General features: G+C 31.6%; 1 protein-coding gene across 13 annotated transcripts in view; it reads left to right on the top strand.

Moving 5' to 3' along the window:
* LOC143246476 (uncharacterized) overlaps positions 1–16,564 on the top strand; it is a 112,368-nt gene extending 95,804 nt beyond the window's left edge. For 12 of the 13 annotated variants that reach the window (XM_076493260.1, XM_076493258.1, XM_076493261.1 and 9 more), the window contains 10 exons: positions 994–1,102; positions 2,276–2,727; positions 3,862–3,936; positions 4,234–4,393; positions 5,416–5,537; positions 6,231–6,305; positions 7,211–7,354; positions 8,469–8,579; positions 9,049–9,150; positions 11,782–16,564. In XM_076493260.1, the coding sequence (XP_076349375.1) occupies positions 994–1,102; positions 2,276–2,727; positions 3,862–3,936; positions 4,234–4,393; positions 5,416–5,537; positions 6,231–6,305; positions 7,211–7,354; positions 8,469–8,579; positions 9,049–9,150; positions 11,782–13,695 (3,264 nt within the window). In that variant the 3' untranslated portion in view covers positions 13,696–16,564. Of the gene's footprint in view, positions 1–44; positions 96–993; positions 1,103–2,275; positions 2,728–3,861; positions 3,937–4,233; positions 4,394–5,415; positions 5,538–6,230; positions 6,306–7,210; positions 7,355–8,468; positions 8,580–9,048; positions 9,151–11,781 lie in introns of those variants that run through there. The other variant, XM_076493265.1, reaches the window with a different exon arrangement.
* The last annotated feature ends 2,431 nt before the right edge of the window (positions 16,565–18,995 follow it).

The following is an 18,995-nucleotide window of genomic DNA, read 5'->3' as shown; positions in this document are numbered from 1 at the left end:
TTATCTCTGTAATATTGGGAAACCCATAAAATCCAAACTGTCACTTTTTTTCCAAGTCAATGATTCTCCATTCAGGTCAAAGTACAGTTGGCCAAGTGAGTTCTCAATAATATTGAATAAGTATTATAAATTATTTTAAAGTTTTTATTTTAGATTTAAGAAGTAGGATGTGTTTTAATTACTACGAATCATATGAAAAGCAAACCATTTTATGAGTGTTCATGATAGTGATGTTGGCTATAACAAAAATAAAACCATTCTGGATTATTATTGTTATCAATGTTATAGGATGAGATCAGAATCCTATGTATCTCCATATTTCACTACCAGTAGGTAAATCCTGGCGTGTGACACACTTTGCTTCTGCATAGAAATCACGTGTGTCAGTTTTCATACCCAAATTTGTATTCATCCCTACTTTATACATTCCATACTTAATTACAATCACCATGTAGAATTTTAACCTGGGAAATTTAATATACTTGTTATTTTAATCATCCATTGAAAAAGAGTTAACAGGTAGGGAACCTCAGAGCAGCTGCTCTGAAGTCATCAGTGACTCATCTAGTTTATAAGTGATGAGCTCAGAGGTCACTTCATGATTCTTATATGACAGAACTACATATAAAATTACTGATTTTCCAGGACTTTTGTCTACACCATATAAACATCTCATTTTTTATTAAGTTGTGAAGTAGTTCTAATATGAAGTTGCCATAGCTCTTAGTTACAAATTACAGTACTGAAATTTTAGTTTTTATAGTAGTAACAGAGCAGTACTTAGGTTTCTTCCTCATACAATGAAGGAACATGTTTTGTTTATTTTTTCTTCAGTATAAGTAATGTAGTAAGTGTGATTCTGATTCTAATGTAATTTGCTTTTGTTGCAACTTATGAAAGAAATAATGTATTTTTCTTAGTTTAATTTTTTGTTTCTGCAGCTGGACTTTCTTTTATTCAAAGATGTAAAATGTTGTGTTTTTCTGTTTTCAGGGTGTGGATAATGAACCAACTTACAAGACAACAGGTGCTGGCAAACACAATCTCTCTAAACCTTCTCCACGGATGGACAGTTACAGATTGTCCATGGTCAACTTAGAATGTAAGTTGAAACTCATGTAGTGGATGGTCAGTTAAGAATGAAGATGTAAGCATGTGGTTTAATCTAATAATTGACTTTAATTTAAACTTGCTTTGATTAGTATGTACTTGAAAAGGATTCTTCGGGTAATGAATATTTATGGTCACGATAAGGATCATGTAATTTGACAAGAACTAGTAGAATAATAAGGATTACTGACTAATAGATAATATTATTAGTGTCATCAAATATTTAAGAACTAATGCATGTGATAAATACACACAAATACATAAAACTGATTTATAAGTATCCTCATGTTCATTGAATTGATTCATGTGATAGGTAATCCATAGTTAAGAGAAACTGATTCATATAATATGTGTACCTATGTTAATAGGGCTGATATATTTGATTATCTTCAAATCAACTAAACAAATTTGTACATTTATATTGAGAATCTCTCCTATTAACATACAATATGTTTACAAGACCTGGTTCATGTAATATTTATTGGAACACAAAACAAGGACCCTTCATCAAAGTAGTTAAGAACTATGATGGTTTACCACATACACAGTAAGTGTGTAAGCTTGGTTTGTAATACAGTGGAATTTATCAAAAATAATTCATTTAAAGTCAGAACTTGTGTATGGAATCAAAGTTTTGTCCTATGTAAGCTTCTTTCTAGAACCTAAATAGAGCTTCAGATTAAACTAGCTTAAGAGTAATTCTAGATGGGTATGTCATATGAACACTGTAGTATGCCTACTATTTTATTACATGTTTTACAGTCTTTGGAGTTTACTGTTGGTAAACTGATAAAGTACTGTTATGTTAATATATCAATTATTCTAAAATTTTGATGTGTTTTGTATTTTCTAATGCTGTTAAGTTTGTATGTTCTTTGTCTTAAGTACAAGATTTTTTTCTATTTAAAACTTTCATACAAGAATGTGTGGTAAAATGTTTTTACAAACTTTTATTGACGTAACATGTAAAGGATGGTGATAAAATTTAAAAAGGAATAAAAAAACGTGCTTTTAGTTTGTTTAACATCATATACAAACCATCAACAACAATGTTCATAAAGAAAAATTCCCACATTCTTGTATCATCATACTTCAAAGGAGTGAATGTATTCCTCATATTTAGGCACTACTCCTAACTCATTCTTATAAACATTTACTTTTTCAGCCAGCCAAGATGTGGAACTTGATGCAATATTAGGAGAACTTTGTGCCCTGGGGTCCCACTTCGATAGAGAGATGCACAGAGGTCATGCTAGAAGTGTATCTGGTGATAATGAAGGTTTGAGGTTGTCCAATTCTGCTACAGAGTCAAGTCCAGAAACTTGCAGAGCTGCCCAACAGATATCGCAGCAGTCTAGAAACAGCAAAACAAAATTTGAAATTGGAGGATCTCAGGTGTATGTAATGGAAAGAGATGAGGGCAACCGAAGTCAAAAACATGAATTTGGACTTAGAACTGATAGTCCAGATAATGACTCAGCTTTCTCAGATAATGTGTCAATGCTGTCCTCAGAATCATCTGCTTCATCAGGAGTTGGAGCAAATAGAAGTGATGTATCTAGTCAAAATATTTATGGGCAGTCTGGTCATGTACCACAGACTTCACAGTCATCTCAGGTACAAAGACTTTTAACCAAATGAATGGTCAATGAAACATCTTATGATTAGATGTTAATTTACACAATAACTGTTTTCAATTCCATTAGGTCCTTAATTTTCATTATTGTTGATTAATAAAAAACACAACCACATTTTAAAGTTAATGGTTTTGGTCCATACATACTGATAAATCTATTAGTTGCACTGTAGTGACTTTCAGTGCAATGTTTTTGCTTTTCTTATATTGTACTTTGCAAAATCCTAAATCTGTACTGTATGGCTGAATAAATGAAAATGAAGATTTTGCTTAAATTCTTTCAAGGAAATCTATGACATAAACTGGGAAGTCCTAGGTGATTTGGCACAGAATGACCCTATTGTAATAACAATTGTTGTTTAGTGATGATTCAGTAACTCTCTAATTAATATTGTTATGTAATAATTCCATCAGTATTAGTACTATGATATTATGTGCAGTTTTTGTTCTTTTCTTGTATACTAACTAATAATGTACATACATGAATAATTCTCTTATTGGCATAGCAGTAAATCTCAACACTCTTGCATACCTAGTGTGATTTATGTATAAGAATAATATCTGTTAGTAACACAATACAGCCATTCTCCATACATTGCATCCATCTTATTTGTTGCTTTTTTAAATCAATAATTCATGATCTTTTGACACTGGCAATACAGCTGCCACCTCTAAATGTTTTTACGTATCTGTATGTCCCTATTATCAATGGTATATATTAGATAAGTTTCAATGTTGATTGTGTACCTTGAAAAGCTAATTTTGTTAATTCCGTTTGTCTTTGGTTTTCTTTATGTTAGTGAGTTACATAATGAACAAGAATACTGGAAACTTTAGTAAACTGAAGAACTTATTGTTACTATATGTGTGTCTACATATGTACATAGACACCATCATTAATTTAGTTTGTTGTTTTTTTTCAAGAAAACATTAATTACAATGAAATGAAAATTATGGACAAGAAACAATCAAGTAAAGGCCTGAAAAATGTTTTATAATTTGAAATACAGTAATTTTTAATACACTATGTTTAATTTCATATGTCAGTAGTTATAAAGGATTTAATGATAATTTCATGTTAAAAAACATATTAATTAATTGTGAACATCTCCTAGGATAACCAAGCTCGCATAAAATCTGAAAAAATCAAACTTGCCATGGAGAAAATTCAAGAATCAAAGATCAAGAAGGTGAGGTTCTGCAGAAATCTATTAAACTTATTAACCTTGGCTTCTTTGTATCATGTATAATGCAAAGTGTAGGCTTAGTCAAAATTTATATCTCCATAATGAAATGTACACAATTTTAATTCTATTTTAAAAAGCAATAGAGTTATCATGTTAGAAGCTGCCATTCTGTTATTGTTTTAAATTGGACTGACAACTTTTATATGACTATTAACACCGTCTTGATGTTCCAGTTGTCTGTGCCTAGTTATAATGTGACTGTACTTTTTCAAACAACAACAAACCTTATCTATGTTGCAGGTTTTCATCAGAGCCTACACTGATGATGACAGTACAAAAAGCTTATTGGTTGATGAGAGAATGAACATTGCACATGTATGTCGACTTCTGGCTGAAAAAAATCATACTAAAATGGATCTTCATTGGGCTGTTGTAGAACGTGATTATGACTTACATTTAGGTAGTTACCTGCTGTCTTTCACAACTGAAGAGTCTCAGATATTAAGTGATAGTACTAGTGTTAAAAAATATCCAGGTTTTGAATTTATTACCATATTAGTAAAACCTATATCTGTTTCAAAAGTTATGTTTATTGAGGTAATATTCATTCCGAATCATAACCAAAATGAAATGTAAATAATATTAATTAATGTTTTCATAATTTCTGGTAATTTTTGGAACCTATACTTAACTGCTTTTGTGTGAAGTTTAAGCTTTATTCTAGTATAGCTTTTCTGTGGGTGTCTGTTCCAAGTAGGTATTTAGTTTAAGTTGTCAATAAGTGAAACATTTGGCTATATTAGTAGTCAGTGCATTTCTGAGAAATATTGTGCAAGATAACCATATATTTAAATCTTATGATATGACTATACATAAATAAATAAGAATAGATTTTGTTAGTAATTAATGTCAAAGCTACTGAACAACATTAAATGACAAAATACTTAAGTTATAAGTTAAGCAACTTTGGAATGGATTTAAGCAAACTTATGTTTAAGTCTTGCAAGAGGGAGATGTAAAATAACTTATCACAAATTAAGAACGGTTTTAAAAAAACATTTTCTGCTAGTTGGGTACAAGTTACTGGAAGGAACTTATCATGAAACTGAGTCTACATGACCTCAAGTTGAATAAAGTGTAGTACATTAAAGACTACAATAAATTGATAGGACAAGAGTAAAAACATATTAGTGTGACAGTTAGATATACAACATATTATAAAAACATTTTATGCCTTTAGACCCCAGAAAAATAATGTTTTTCACACAACAGCTTCGGAGTTAATTGTAGCTTCACATATTTGTAAGTTGGGTACTTTTCATATGACTTGCAATAAACATTAATACTAGTTTTTAATTTAATGCAGTGCCTGGAGCTCTTAAACTAATAGCACTGTTGGATTTTGCCTTCATTTACTGTGAAGCTAAAGTAATAAACATATTCCCTTTGAGTATTACTCAAATAATGTTTTGTTTTTCCTAGATCGCATGTTTGAAGATCATGAAAACTTGGTGGAAAACATATTACTGTGGACCCAAGATTCGACACATAAATTGTTGTTTCAAAGAAAAGAGGAAAAATATGATGTTTTTGCAAATCCTGAAGTAAGTAGTTTTGGAAAAAGTTTCATGGCTTAAAAATATTCACAATTTGTTTATAAGATTTACTAAAGTAGTATATATGACAAAGCAAGGGTAGCTTCTCAGTTGAAAGTCAACATTTTATAGTGAAGCAAGTTTTTTTCTGCTGCTTGTTTAAAAACTTAAAACTGTTAGGTGAAGTACATGTTAATATGAAGATGTTTTAGTTGTAACATAGTGTTACATGACATTTCCACAATAGTTTGAAGTACATGTTAATATGAAGATGTTTTAGTTGTAACATAGTGTTACATGACATTTCCACAATAGTTTGAAGTGTAATGTTAATATGAACACAGTTTTAATAAATTAAACTAATATTTTGCCTTTATTATGTTATAAGTTATGTAACATGACAGGTGAATAGCTCATATTTGACTTATTATGATATAACCAGTGATTATATTTTATTTTAATATAATTTGGTTTGTTACTTAAACCAATTCAGCTTCCGTGATTATTATGTACAAATAAAACCTAAATACAGACTACATATAATTAAAAACAAGTCTGTTTGAACATTACATGTACAATGAATGTTGTACTATACTTATTTTTTCATGATATAAATTTAAATTGGCCTTAAGATTTTGGCCAGCAATGTGTATATATATATGTTTTGATGCAAAAGAATATTGAGTTTTCTCTTTCTAATAGGACTATCTTCTTGGATGCACATCATCACAGAAAGGTGCTGAAATGGATGATGAAGGCAAAGCTACACTAATTGAAGTAATTGGTTTTAAGTACTTCTAGAACTTTCAAGGGCATAATAATTTATGGAATTCAGTTAAATCACAAACTAGAATATTGATAATATATAAATTAACAAATCTGTTGGTCCTACAACTAATTTTTAAAGTTGCATAATATTATACCAGTATTAAAGAAATAAAATTCAAGTCTTATTGTTATTAATATAAGCACTGCCATATTAGATTCTACGTCTTTTATAAAACAAAGCTTTGTTTAGTAGGGTTAAGAAATTAAAGCCTTGCTCCTCAGTGGCTCAATGGTATGTCTGCGGACTTACAACGCTAAAAACCAGGCTTCTATACCCATGGTGGGCAGAGCACAGATAGCCCATTGAGTAGCTTTGTGCTTAATTCAAAACAACAACAAGAAATTAAAGAGTCTAAACATTGTATTAGGTTATAGTAACATTTGTCATAACTAAATGAACAAATAGATTGCCTAAATTCATGATGACAAGAAAACCCACTTGCAGAGAAAATTATACATTTAGAAACGGCTTGTATGGGTAGAGAAAGCACTAACCTTTTTTGGTCATCGTCAGGTTCATGATGACTGAAGAAGGTTGAAATTTTGTTTGCTCCTCTACTAGTGCTTTCTCTACCCATACCAGCTGTTTATAAATATATAAGATTGTCTAAATGTTGTCACGTAATCCTTTATTTGAAATATACTCTTAAGTGCATATTAAATATTGGTATAATATTTGTTATCACTCTAAAAAGTTGACTTTTTTTAGAAAATAAATTGATTAATATTTGTGAAGTTCATGAAAACAATTACCAGGTCCTTTTACAATATATGTAATAATAAAGTTTAGTACTGTAAATTATATGCAGAGTATACAAACTTTTTATTAACAGGAAGTTATTTTGTTCTTTTAGGAATTTTTCTCAGCAACAAGAATAGCGGTTCCAGAAATGGAAGGCAATTTATACTTAAAACATGATGGAAAAAAGGCTTGGAAAAAGTACTTTTTTGTCCTACGTGCATCAGGCTTGTATTATAATCCAAAAGGAAAGTCAAAGGTAGTCCATTTTTTGAGAGGAGCCTTCATTACAAGTAAAAAGTTCAGATTTAATCATAATTGTTAATGTTTTGAACTTGTATTGCTGAATTTCATATGATACATTCAGAAATATTGAAAAATCTTCTAGTAAGGAAAACATAATGATAATAACTTTTAGCTCTTGGAAAAAGAGAGCACTCAATTGAAAGTTTTGAGTGTCAGTCACTTATCAGGGAATCATATTATGATACTAAGTCCCAATTTGCATAGGCCTTCTAATAATATACACAAAATTAACACTTTGGAGAAGCCAAGGGCTCATCTGTTGCACAATTGAAATTCATGAACCAGATATTTGAGGTCCCTACAAGTGAACAACTAAGCCTCTCCCCCCCCTGTCCCTTACTGTAATATTTTATTCATGCATATTAATGTTGCTTACATAACCTTATTAGGATTGGATTTAGGTGACACTATTCTTGCTCTATAGTCTTCTAAGGCCTGCATCTGTCATTGATGGGTGTAACCAATTGTACTTTGTTTGTCAAATAATGTCAGCTCACGATTTTCAAGTTAATTGTCTCTCTTGTTTGTTTCTTGGAACTTTTCTTGTAAAGGTCACTACAATCAGTATACAAATTTGGGGCCCTTAAGGCATAAACGTTTTCCTAATACTGACCATCTATGTCAAATTGTCACATATAGAGCAAAGTGATTAATCAATTAGATTGATTACCGTCCTGTAAAATAATTGATTGATCAAACTATGATTAAATTACTTAATATCTCAAACATTTTTTGTCAAAATTATCAATATTTTCAATTATTCCAATTATCCAAGTCTGATGTGACAAACTCAATCAGGTAAATGTAATTGCTTAATGAAACTTACGATTCATCAGTTATCATATTCCACTAATTGCAGAGTTCTAATTACAGAATTATTAGTGTTGGTATTCTTTTAAATAAAATAGTACAATATTTGTTTATGTTGCTCTTTGTTCCATTGTGTGTTACACTTGTTTTATGATCAGTCAAAACTAATTTTTGAAATTTAATATATTCAGTTTTTACATTGTACAGAAAATAGCATATTTTAAATTGTTTTAAAAATTTATTGTTAATTTATCTAGCTTTCCAAGGATTTGGTGTGCCTCACTGGGTTTGGTGTAAATAACATATATAAAGGATTTGGCTGGAGGAAAAAGTACAAGGCTCCCACTGATTTTTGCTTTGCCATAAAGGTACAAAAGTTCTCTTTTCCTAAGAATGAAAATAATTTTATGTTTAGTTACAAGAATGAACATGTTCAGACCATGAACTTGTACTTATTAAGATGATGAATCTATTATTTCATAGGTTCAAGGCTACATAAAAATCTTAACAAAACCATTCATTTGAGAGTATAATCAGATTAAAGTGTTAAAAAGATTTTGCAAGCATTTACCATAGGTTGTTTTTTGTTTGAGTGAGAGCTTCAAATTCCCATCAGAATAAGTCTACTTCACAGGTGCTACAAAATGTATGTTGATTTCTACAAAATATCATTTATAAATTGCATTCTAGAGGTTTCAAACATCTAACATGTTCATGGGGAAACAAAAAAATGAATTTTTCACTTAACATTGACAAACACATTAATATAGGTTCAGTGTCTAAAACAATTTGATTTTTCAGTTAATCCTGTGAATTTTCTTCTAATTCACTGCTTAGCATCCAGAAATTCAAGTAAAATGCTGCAGGAGCATTAAATTTTTGTGTGCTGAAGACCTACGCACATTAAAGCTCTGGACAACTGGAATACGCATAGCCAAGGTAGGAAAAAGAACTCCAGATTAATATTTTAGCTATAAGAAAGCAAAATACTTTTTAAAATGTGTTAATCATTAAGCAAAACGTTTGTCTCATGATCCATATTATAATCTACAATATAAATAAGTGGTTATTTAGGTCAGTGCTCATAAATGGATGTTTTGAGAGGTAGTTTTACAGTTTTTGAGAAATTTTCACTTAAATATGGAGTATGGTCACCATGAACTACCAATGGTGTTGTATGTGTAAAATCAGTTTTTATCTTGTACAAGTATGATAAACTGCAGTGTCTGTTTCTGTTTGAAAAGCTGTGCATGCAGACAAAGTTCAACATTCACTTTCTAAGTGATAAGTGATGGGAAAAAAAGCATGATTAATGTTGATACTAACTTATTTTCCAATCAGGATATTCTACAGTAAGTTGTGAGGAATTAATCATACTGTTGTTCATATTTCTAATGTGACATAACTGAAGTAATAAAAATTTAAATTTACTGTATGTTATTGTTGAGCATCTCTTAGTATGACATAAAATGATCAAAAATTTTTTATTTTGAGCAGACTAAATATATGACCTACATGCTTGAATTCTTGGTTTGAAAGAACAAGTTGACTTCTGAACACTTTTAAGTGGTTAAGAAAGCCACTAGGGGACATTGTGAGCTTTGGATTGGTTATTTGTATGTGATATATTGTAGTAAGGGACTGTTTCTGAAAATGGAAAGAGGTGAACAGGGCCATTGTGTTTGATTCATTACATAAGCCATACCATAGCAAATAGAAAAGATGCCAGGTTCTTATTCTATATTCTAGCTTTAAAATAATGGTAACATGAGTTCCTAATTCATATGAAACTACAGACATTGTATTTGGACATCACAAACACACAATTTGAACATACCATGTGTCATACAAAAATTAATACTTAGGTGGGTTCTTTTAATATTTACTTTTAAACTTAGAAATTAACTATTATATAATACTAACATTTAAATTATGGTCCACAATTTGATGCCAAACTTATAGACATTTCATGAAATTTTGAGTCCAAGTCAATAAATGCAAATGGGTTAACTTTAATTTTTCTCATCGCTTGGGCTTGGGTACTTTTGCTTGTAATGTTGTAAGGTACCCTTTACCACCTGTTTAGAGATTTTTGCAGAATGCCTGTGGAGTGATGTGATGGGATCTAAAAAGCAGCTTGTGCCAAATAGATGGTATTGTCGATCAGAGGGTGTGCAAGCTGCTCTATTTCATCAATTCATTTTTCAAATAATGTTTTAATTAGTGTAAAATGGTGAGGACACAAATATCATCCATCGGACAAAGATGGTTTGGCCTGGCATGGCTAAGTGTGTTAAGGTGTTTGACTCGTAATCTGAGGGTCGCAGGTTTGCATCCCAGTCATGCCAAACATGCTCGCCCTTTCAGCAGTGGGGGTGTTATAATGTGACGGTCAATTCCACTATTCGTTGGTAAAAGAGTAGCCCAAGAGTTGGTGGTGGGTGGTGATGACTAGCTGCCTTCCCTCTAGTCTTACACTACTAAATTAGGAATGGCAAGCATAGCTAGCCCTTGAGTAGCTTTGTGCAAAATTCAAAAACAAACAAAGAGATTTAAGTCAATCTTGTATAGCATTACTGGTACCAAAATGCTATTTTTACATTTGTTTGATCTTGAAGCCAAAGGAAACAACAATAGCTGCAGTTTATGCAATTCTTATCACACATATTTGGTGTATAGGTTTTCAATGCTTTTTCCACCTTTCAGCATTTAAACTGTAACTTAGATGCTTTTGATGTCAAACTATGGTTCATGAACAACTTACAGAACTTTTAACTTTTTAAGGAACAATTAAGATTATATTATGTGATATCAAATTGAATGATCAACCACTTGAACCTCTGATGATGTGGTGAATAATCAGATGCCTGATTTACATAAAAATTAACTGAAAAGGTATTTGATATTATTTTATTAATAGTGGATATGCATCATCTTAACTATACCATTACAAATCCATACTATCTTTTAATTATTTTTTTGTTATATAAATATGATTTACTTTAAGTCTTTTAATAAGAGCAGTCTTAATTGGAAAACTGGTTAATTCAAACAACTTTGAGTCTATAAGTGAAAGAGAGCTTGCTGTACAAGTTAGTCAAGTTCAAGGGTTCCTTGTATTTTTAAATAGGAAAATGATTAAATAATAATTTTGATTGTGTTTAATGTAAAATTGGTCTTCACAAGATGTAATAATTATATTTTACTTAGTAGGATTTTCCAAATGAAGCAAATATTTAATATCTCTGATAAGGATAGATCCTGGTTTAACAAGTACTTGATATGAATGCCTTCAGTTAAAAAACACCCAAAAAACTGCCGTGAATGTAATATTTATGAGCATATAAAAAGTATTTGGGTTATGGCTTATAAGCATCATTAATTAGAATTAACAATACAGATTTAACTTTCTAACACCCTGTTTTTCATAATTTAAAAAAGAAAGCACAAGGTTAAAAGCGTTTTAAGCCTGATATATTGTGCTAATCATAATAATAAAAAGTTCATTATTATCCCTTAATATAACATATTATCATCACACTTTATTGATGATTGATTAATTTCTTGTAGTATGGCCACCAACTGAAAGAAAATTATGATAACGTATTAAGAGACATCGATGAAGAAGACTTGGATACATTAGCCAATGCACGTAGCTTTTCTGTCAGTTCCATGGCAAAGACGTTGTCTGTTAATTCTGGTGGAGTGGAAATACTTGACCAACAGGATCATAGAGGCACAGAACAGAAGAGTGTCTCTCGCTCATTGTTAAAAAATCACAGTGAGCTGCGGCATAGTCAAGATTCTGATTTGACAGCAAGTCACTCATCTTTTGATCGCAGCCAGAAACGAAGCTCAATCATTCGGCGAGACTCTACCAAGTCTAGTGCCAGCAGTAGTAGTAGTGGCTGTTCCAGTGTAAGCACTCCTACAAACGACCAAATCGCATTTGAGGCAGATTTTCCTGTTGGGACCATTAAACGCAAACCTAATATGGCACCAAAGATCCCTCTTACTAGTACTACACGTACAATAGCAAAACAGTCTATGTCTGATGACTCCCGTAATAATGTTGTCAGTTTAGATACAGTGAAAGAAAGCAACAAAGACATCAATGCTTCATCAAACAGCAACACTCTGGGTCGAAACTCTGCAACTCGATTAAGTTTGCGACGATCTCATACAGAAGATAAAATTAATGTAAATGGTGTAGCAAAGATTTTTCAGAGAAAACATTCCGTTGACTCAGGAACCTTAACAAGGCAGATAGAAGAACTTCAGGTAATTGCTAATGGCACTTCTAACATTGAAACTGCTTCTACAGACAGTCGGACAGTAACACCAGTTAATAGTGTCGGTGACATTGATGACCTTCCTCTCCCTCCCCCTCCTCCAGAACTTGAAACTAGAGAAGAAATATTCCACAGGGGTGTGCTGCCACCCCCTCCTCCAGAAGCTTTTAGTAGTACCCTTACTTTAGATTCTTTACCACTACCACCTCCATCCCTTCAGTTAGATGATCAATGTAGTTGGCCTAGCACTTGTAGCCTAAACTCCTTGCCCCCTCTACCAAATGAAGTTATGCATAGTCCAACAAAATTAGAGGAAAACAGGTTGTTGCAAGGGAATTCATGTATAACAAATCAGAATGAAATCAAGACACCACAGAATGCACCAGTTGTGCCTCCGAAACCAAAAAAACAAGACAAAGAACGTAGGTCAGCAGAAGCAGATAGTCCATCCAGATTTTCACCCCAACTACTGACAGACAAAAACCAAAGTCAGAGCAATACATCTCCTCGGTCAGCTCAGAAACCACTACAGAAAATGGATTCTTCTTCAGTCAATTGTTATGGAACTTCACCAAGATCAGGAGTTCAACACAAGTCTCCAGCGCATCCGAACAGTCCCAAGCATGGATCTCTAAAGAGAGGTATATCTTTTTCTCAGTCACCAATGGACAATAACCGCAATGTTCACTTTGCAATGGCTTCAAGCCCTAGCCAACCACAATTCTCAACTTCAGATGCTACCACACCTAACATCTATCAAAAACCAAATCCTCCCAAAAGAAACGAGACTACAAAACTCTCACATCAAACCCATGTTTTGCATAGCTCTTCTTCGGGCAGTAGTTGTAGTGGACAAGAACATCAGCAGTCAAATGCTATTCCTCCAGAGTTCTTTCTACGTGACCTTCAACGTGTCATGGAAAAGAAATGGAAGGTTGCACAGCAGCTATCAGTTGATCTCACAGCAACACCACACCAAATAATGGGTTTCAGAGACCCATGTTTCTTACCTCCAGAAGGATCAGTTATTACTCACTCTGCTCTTCATTCTCCCCCAACCTCCTATTCAAAACAAAGGCATCATAATCACTCACAGAAATCATTAGATGGACATTCAAGACAAACAACCCAGGCAAAAAAGAAACCTCCCCACCTCCACCTAAACGAAGTGAAACCACACATCTCACAGTAAATATTACTTAAAACTATTTGAAGCATCCTGATTGTTTTATGTGTTGCAGCATAGTGCTGCTGGAAAGCATAAGATTTGTTTTAAAAGGGGGAACTGTCTGTGAAAGATCGAACTTCTAGATGGTGCTATGACAATTACTACAAGTTGTTTGACAGACTAGTAGTTTCATAAAAAAGTAGAAAAATGTAAGAAATTTTACAGGAAATTTCTGTTGTTATGCAGGTTCCAAGAATTGTAATGAAAAAGGTATTTCAGACAAACTTTGGACAAGTGAGATAAGAATATTCAAAAAGTAGCTATTTCTGATTCTTTTAAATATAATTTCTGTTTAACAGAATTATTCTTTCACTATAACAATATCATGTATGTGTTTTGTTGTATTTTTAATTTAAACAAAGAGAAGTTTTTGGTAACTATAATTTTGAAACATAGAAGTGAATTAAAGAGAGCACTGAGATATACATAACATTATAAACTTGACTTTGTATCTTTAAAGAGAGAGAAATCGAATTGAGTTGGTCACAAATACTTTATGGCAGTCTACATAGCAATGTAACTGTTAATTTATTGGTAAAGAAAGCACCTGTGTATTTTCTGTACTTACTTATCAGGAAGTTGTTCTAGTATCCAAAGAATCATTTAAATATATTATTATTTTCAAAAATTTCAGTTTTGATTGGTTAATTGGTTTGAAAATTATTGTTTATTATCATAATATTTTAATATGCAGCATAAAAATTACGTTTTTTATGTGTTTTGCCACAAGGTACAAGATAAAGTTCTTTTATATATAATTAAATTTAGTTATTTTTCAAATTTGTAGCATATGAAAGATCGAGGTAATTAAAGGGTAATTTTAGTGTTATATACTCAAATTATAATTGTTTTCAGAACATCAGAGTTTCAGTAGTTTATATACAAGTGTTTGTGTTGTACCTTTGCCTTAAGAGTAAATAAGCTCTACAAGTAAATGCACATGTTCCTTGAACACTACCAGTGTTTATCAAAAATTACTTGTGCTACACTACATCTTGATCTCTACAGGTTCAGGTCATGTTTTATTATTCTGTTAATCATGAGGAGAGTTTATTTGTGTTTAAGAATAGCATCACTAAATAATAAGAACAATACATGAGCAGGAGTTTAACATCTTAAATTAAACTTAGTCTTATTGTTCCATTTCTCTGTACTGAAAGAACAATTATAAAAGTTGACTTTCATAAAATCATCTGGTTATTTTCCCTGCAGGAATTGATGAATAAATCCATGTACAAACCATCTGATTAAGCTGGGCATGATGAGTAGTTGATAACTACTCATTCAAAATTATCTAATCCTATATCAACTACTTAAAACTATCTGGCCAGACAGAGCCTTGTGCAGTAGATATTTGTGCGTTTTTTTCTTCTTATGTTATTGTGGAAGTAGTTATACTTGATACAATTAACTACTACGTTTGTAAAATGTTTTCTCCCATGACTCAGTAACAGTGTCGAGTAGCTTAACCCTTTAGTTATAATTGTTTGATACAGTCTGTCTACTTAAATAACGTTATTGTTTTGATTTTTTTTCAATAATGATCATTAATTTCCTAAGTGCCCTATGTAAACATTTCACAGAACCTTCATGGAACTTTTACCTGTTTATTAATTTCATAATTACATTCAGGTTCCTCAGATGCTGAAAGATGTTTTCAAGAGATATTATATTGTAAAAGAAATCAGTTTTTTCAAACTAAAAGCAGTTTTGTAATAAACCTGTAACTCTCAAAAAAGCATAAAATGTATGCTTTAATTAATATATACACCCACATACTCTCCGGGTGTCATACACCAATAAGACACTTTCCTGCTTCATCAAAATTTCACCATTTTTAAACATTTCCATACTAACATCCCTATGCTCAACTCTTCACTCTTATCTTTCTTTGCTAAATCTTGAAATTATTGAACTTACTCTGAATGAAAATGTCAAGTTTCCAATGTGGATCTTTGGGGTTAAGGTAGGCAGTAATAATAATACAGATTTAAATATGACATAACTAACTGTTGCTTGGAACTAACTTTAAAGGGATTCAAGTAATTTTTTTTTGTATTTTAAGTTATGTCAGATCTAATTCCAATGAGAGAAAAAACATTATAGAGTCAAGAAGGAAAGGCTCCCACTTTTTAGAAGGTGTATCACTTTCCTATAGTCAGTTTTGTACTGTTTTATTGTCTTTTTTTTAATCAACATTTTTGTATGAACATTTTATTTTTTAAAAACTGTGGTTGCCTATTGCTATGGTAAAAGATATTTATTCAAAATATGCAAAAGTATGATGACATTCTTTATGATGTGTATACCAGATAATTCCCTCCTTTAAAAATAAAAACTGTTTGTCTGATTGTATTTAGCAAATATTCTACACAACTTAAAGAATTAGGCTTCAAGTTAACTGACACATTATTAGGTACGAAAACCTTAGAAGAGTGAATTTTATGTTACTGGATTATATATAATACACTTAACTGATTTACAGTGGAGAATTTAGAAACTAGCATAAGTACTTTGTAGTTGGGATAGTTTCTTGTAACAAAGTTAAAAAAGTATGTGCAGATTGTATTTTACTTGTAATTCATATGTATAGTATTGTAGATATTATAAATAATTGTTTAGAAAGCTTTCTGTGAAAATAACCATATTCATTAACAAAACCTTTCACGTTATAAATAATATGTTGATGTCTAGAAATCCACTCCAACTTGCGTCCCTTTCTGGTTTAAGACACGCCAGGTTCTAACACAAAAACAGTGGTGTTAATGAAGCAGCTGACTGAATGTATGTTGTCTAAATGTGAAAAATAATAAAAACTCCCAACATTTTATGATTTGTTCTTGATTGTACTGACTCTTCCTGCTTTGTTAGCTTATTGGTCATGCCGAAGACCACAGTTAAGTGTACCAAAGGCTGGGGATGTCTGAAAAGAGTGATGGTCAAACCCTGTAATTAAATTTAACATGAATAACCCATGAGGTAGAAGTGGATGTTGTTTTGTTGACTTTGGATTAAAACATTTTGAGGGCTAGCAGAGATGGCCCAGATCTAACTTTGTTCAAAAATTCAACAAAAAATGTAAAATTAAATAAATTTTGTAAGAAAAAATTAAGAATCTATGGTGTGGAACAGAGTATTTACACTAGAATTTACTATTATTTAGAATGCAGCAGTATACAATTGCTGTTCTGTTGCTGTGAAGATATAAATAATTAAAATAAATGGATTTAACATAGGGTTGATAATGAACCATAATCACAAATTCAATGGCAAGAAGATGTAAATTATATATATTCCATTCATAACTAGACAAGGTATGAGCATGGACACACTTTAAGACTACATAATTACCTGAGTATGCACCAGTCCATTATAAATTTTCGTTGCAAGAGTAAGCTTAGCCTGTGTTTGATGTGATTAACAAAAACCTTAAAGAGATAAAACTTATATTAATATCTGAATAGTTAATACATTAAGAACCAAAAAAGCTTAATTTGTAATATCCTATACATCAAATTTTGTAGAGATTAGAAAATTGAACTATTCAAAGCCTCAGTGAGTATAGGGAGAGATTGAGCTTGGAGAAATACATTTTATTTTTCATATGTAAGATTCTTCCAAATAAGTAAAAAAATTTCTGAATCTGTGAAAATGTTTTAAAATATTCCGTTGTTCCACACAATAACAAAATACAATTTAAATTACTTGCTGTGCACTACAAAATTGTAACCCATACAAATAAGTTTCACACAATAACCACTACACATATACAAATACACTAAAAGTTACAAACAACAATGCTTAGAACTTGCCAAAAGACTGTAGTTTTCTTTTATTTTGGCTGACAAAGTCAATCAAGTGCATAGACAAACTTAAACAAAAAATTGTTGTCAGTGTTTTTTGTGTATGTGTGTGGGGTATTTGATCCCATTTAATTATGGAGGTATACCCCTAGACCCCCCCCCAATTATGAGTCTTGCAAATAAATGTAATGCTCATAATGAAGAATTACATTTCACTTGGTTGTCATGTTGAAATTGTTACTGTAAGTATCTTACTGTTATTGTTTATTTAATAGTTCAAAGTTAAATAGTAATTTTTTTTTATACTGGCATTGCAATTCTGAGACACTAGTTTCCAACAGCCTAGCATTAAGGAAATGTTCTATAAAACAACTTTAACATGTTAATTGCTGTTAATCCTGTTTGGTGGTGAAAAATCCTAAGTTAATAAAGTATTGCAGATTTGTAAAAGCTAACAAAAGTGAGAACATTACGTTTGACTACATATTTGTCCTTAATAGATAGATTTGATAATAATAATATTTTGCATAGTTTTGGCTACAATAAGTTAACCTAAATGATTAGTTCTAGTAGTTATTGAAAGGCCTCTGATAGCAACATGTGGCAGACACAAGTTAGATGTGGTATCTTTTTTTTTGTTTCACCACTACTGAGTACAAGTCTATACAGATGTAAAACACTAACACCTTCAGATAAACTTAATCTGGTTTTATTATTCCAAGTCCCATATTTTTCCACACATTGCTTTAATGCAATAAAATTGTAATTTTTAATTATAATGAAACAATCAGCATACACTTAGGGCAAATGCTGAATTACTTGACTATATTTTCCACAGGTGTCTACATGTAACAATACTTTTCAGAGTGTCAACTGCTACAATGTTAACACATTAGTTTCTAAGTAAATCTTTTAAATAAATTGCATTATCTAACAATACATAAATCTAGTAACTTAATATAGAACAAACCTTTTTTTAAGGCAGTAACTGTGAGTAACATACAACTGATTACATCCAAAACAGAAGGGAGGGATCATGGTACACTAAAGTACTGGCTATATTTGGCTATCCCCTCAAGAGAATTCAGTCATGATGTTACTAGGTTATTCCATCAAGCAAGTCTTTCAGTTTCTTAGTTCAAAAGCAGTTGATTGCAGCTAGTCTAGGAATGATAAGAGAAAATGTAGAGACTGTGGTTACAAAAGAGAACCCTCCGACTCCAGAGATAAACGTTAGCCAAATAACAAAGTATTGTGAAGAAGAAAATAAGCAATGGTTAAAATGAACAAATATTTGCAAATCAAACATTCACAAGCTTCCAACTGTACCTGAAAATTAAAGGTTGCTCTCCTATAATAAATAGTTAAAAAGGCTGGAACCACCTACCTGTCCAATCCCCCTGTTATAGTTACAGTAGACATTTGTGGCTTTGCAACCCAGTGCTGAACTTGTGTATGGTG

The sequence above is a fragment of the Tachypleus tridentatus genome, chromosome 3 (assembly GCF_004210375.1).
Source record: "Tachypleus tridentatus isolate NWPU-2018 chromosome 3, ASM421037v1, whole genome shotgun sequence".
Lineage (NCBI taxonomy): Eukaryota > Metazoa > Arthropoda > Merostomata > Xiphosura > Limulidae > Tachypleus > Tachypleus tridentatus.
The sequence above is the reverse complement of the archived record's forward strand: the minus strand, read 5'-3'. Positions and strand labels throughout refer to the sequence as shown.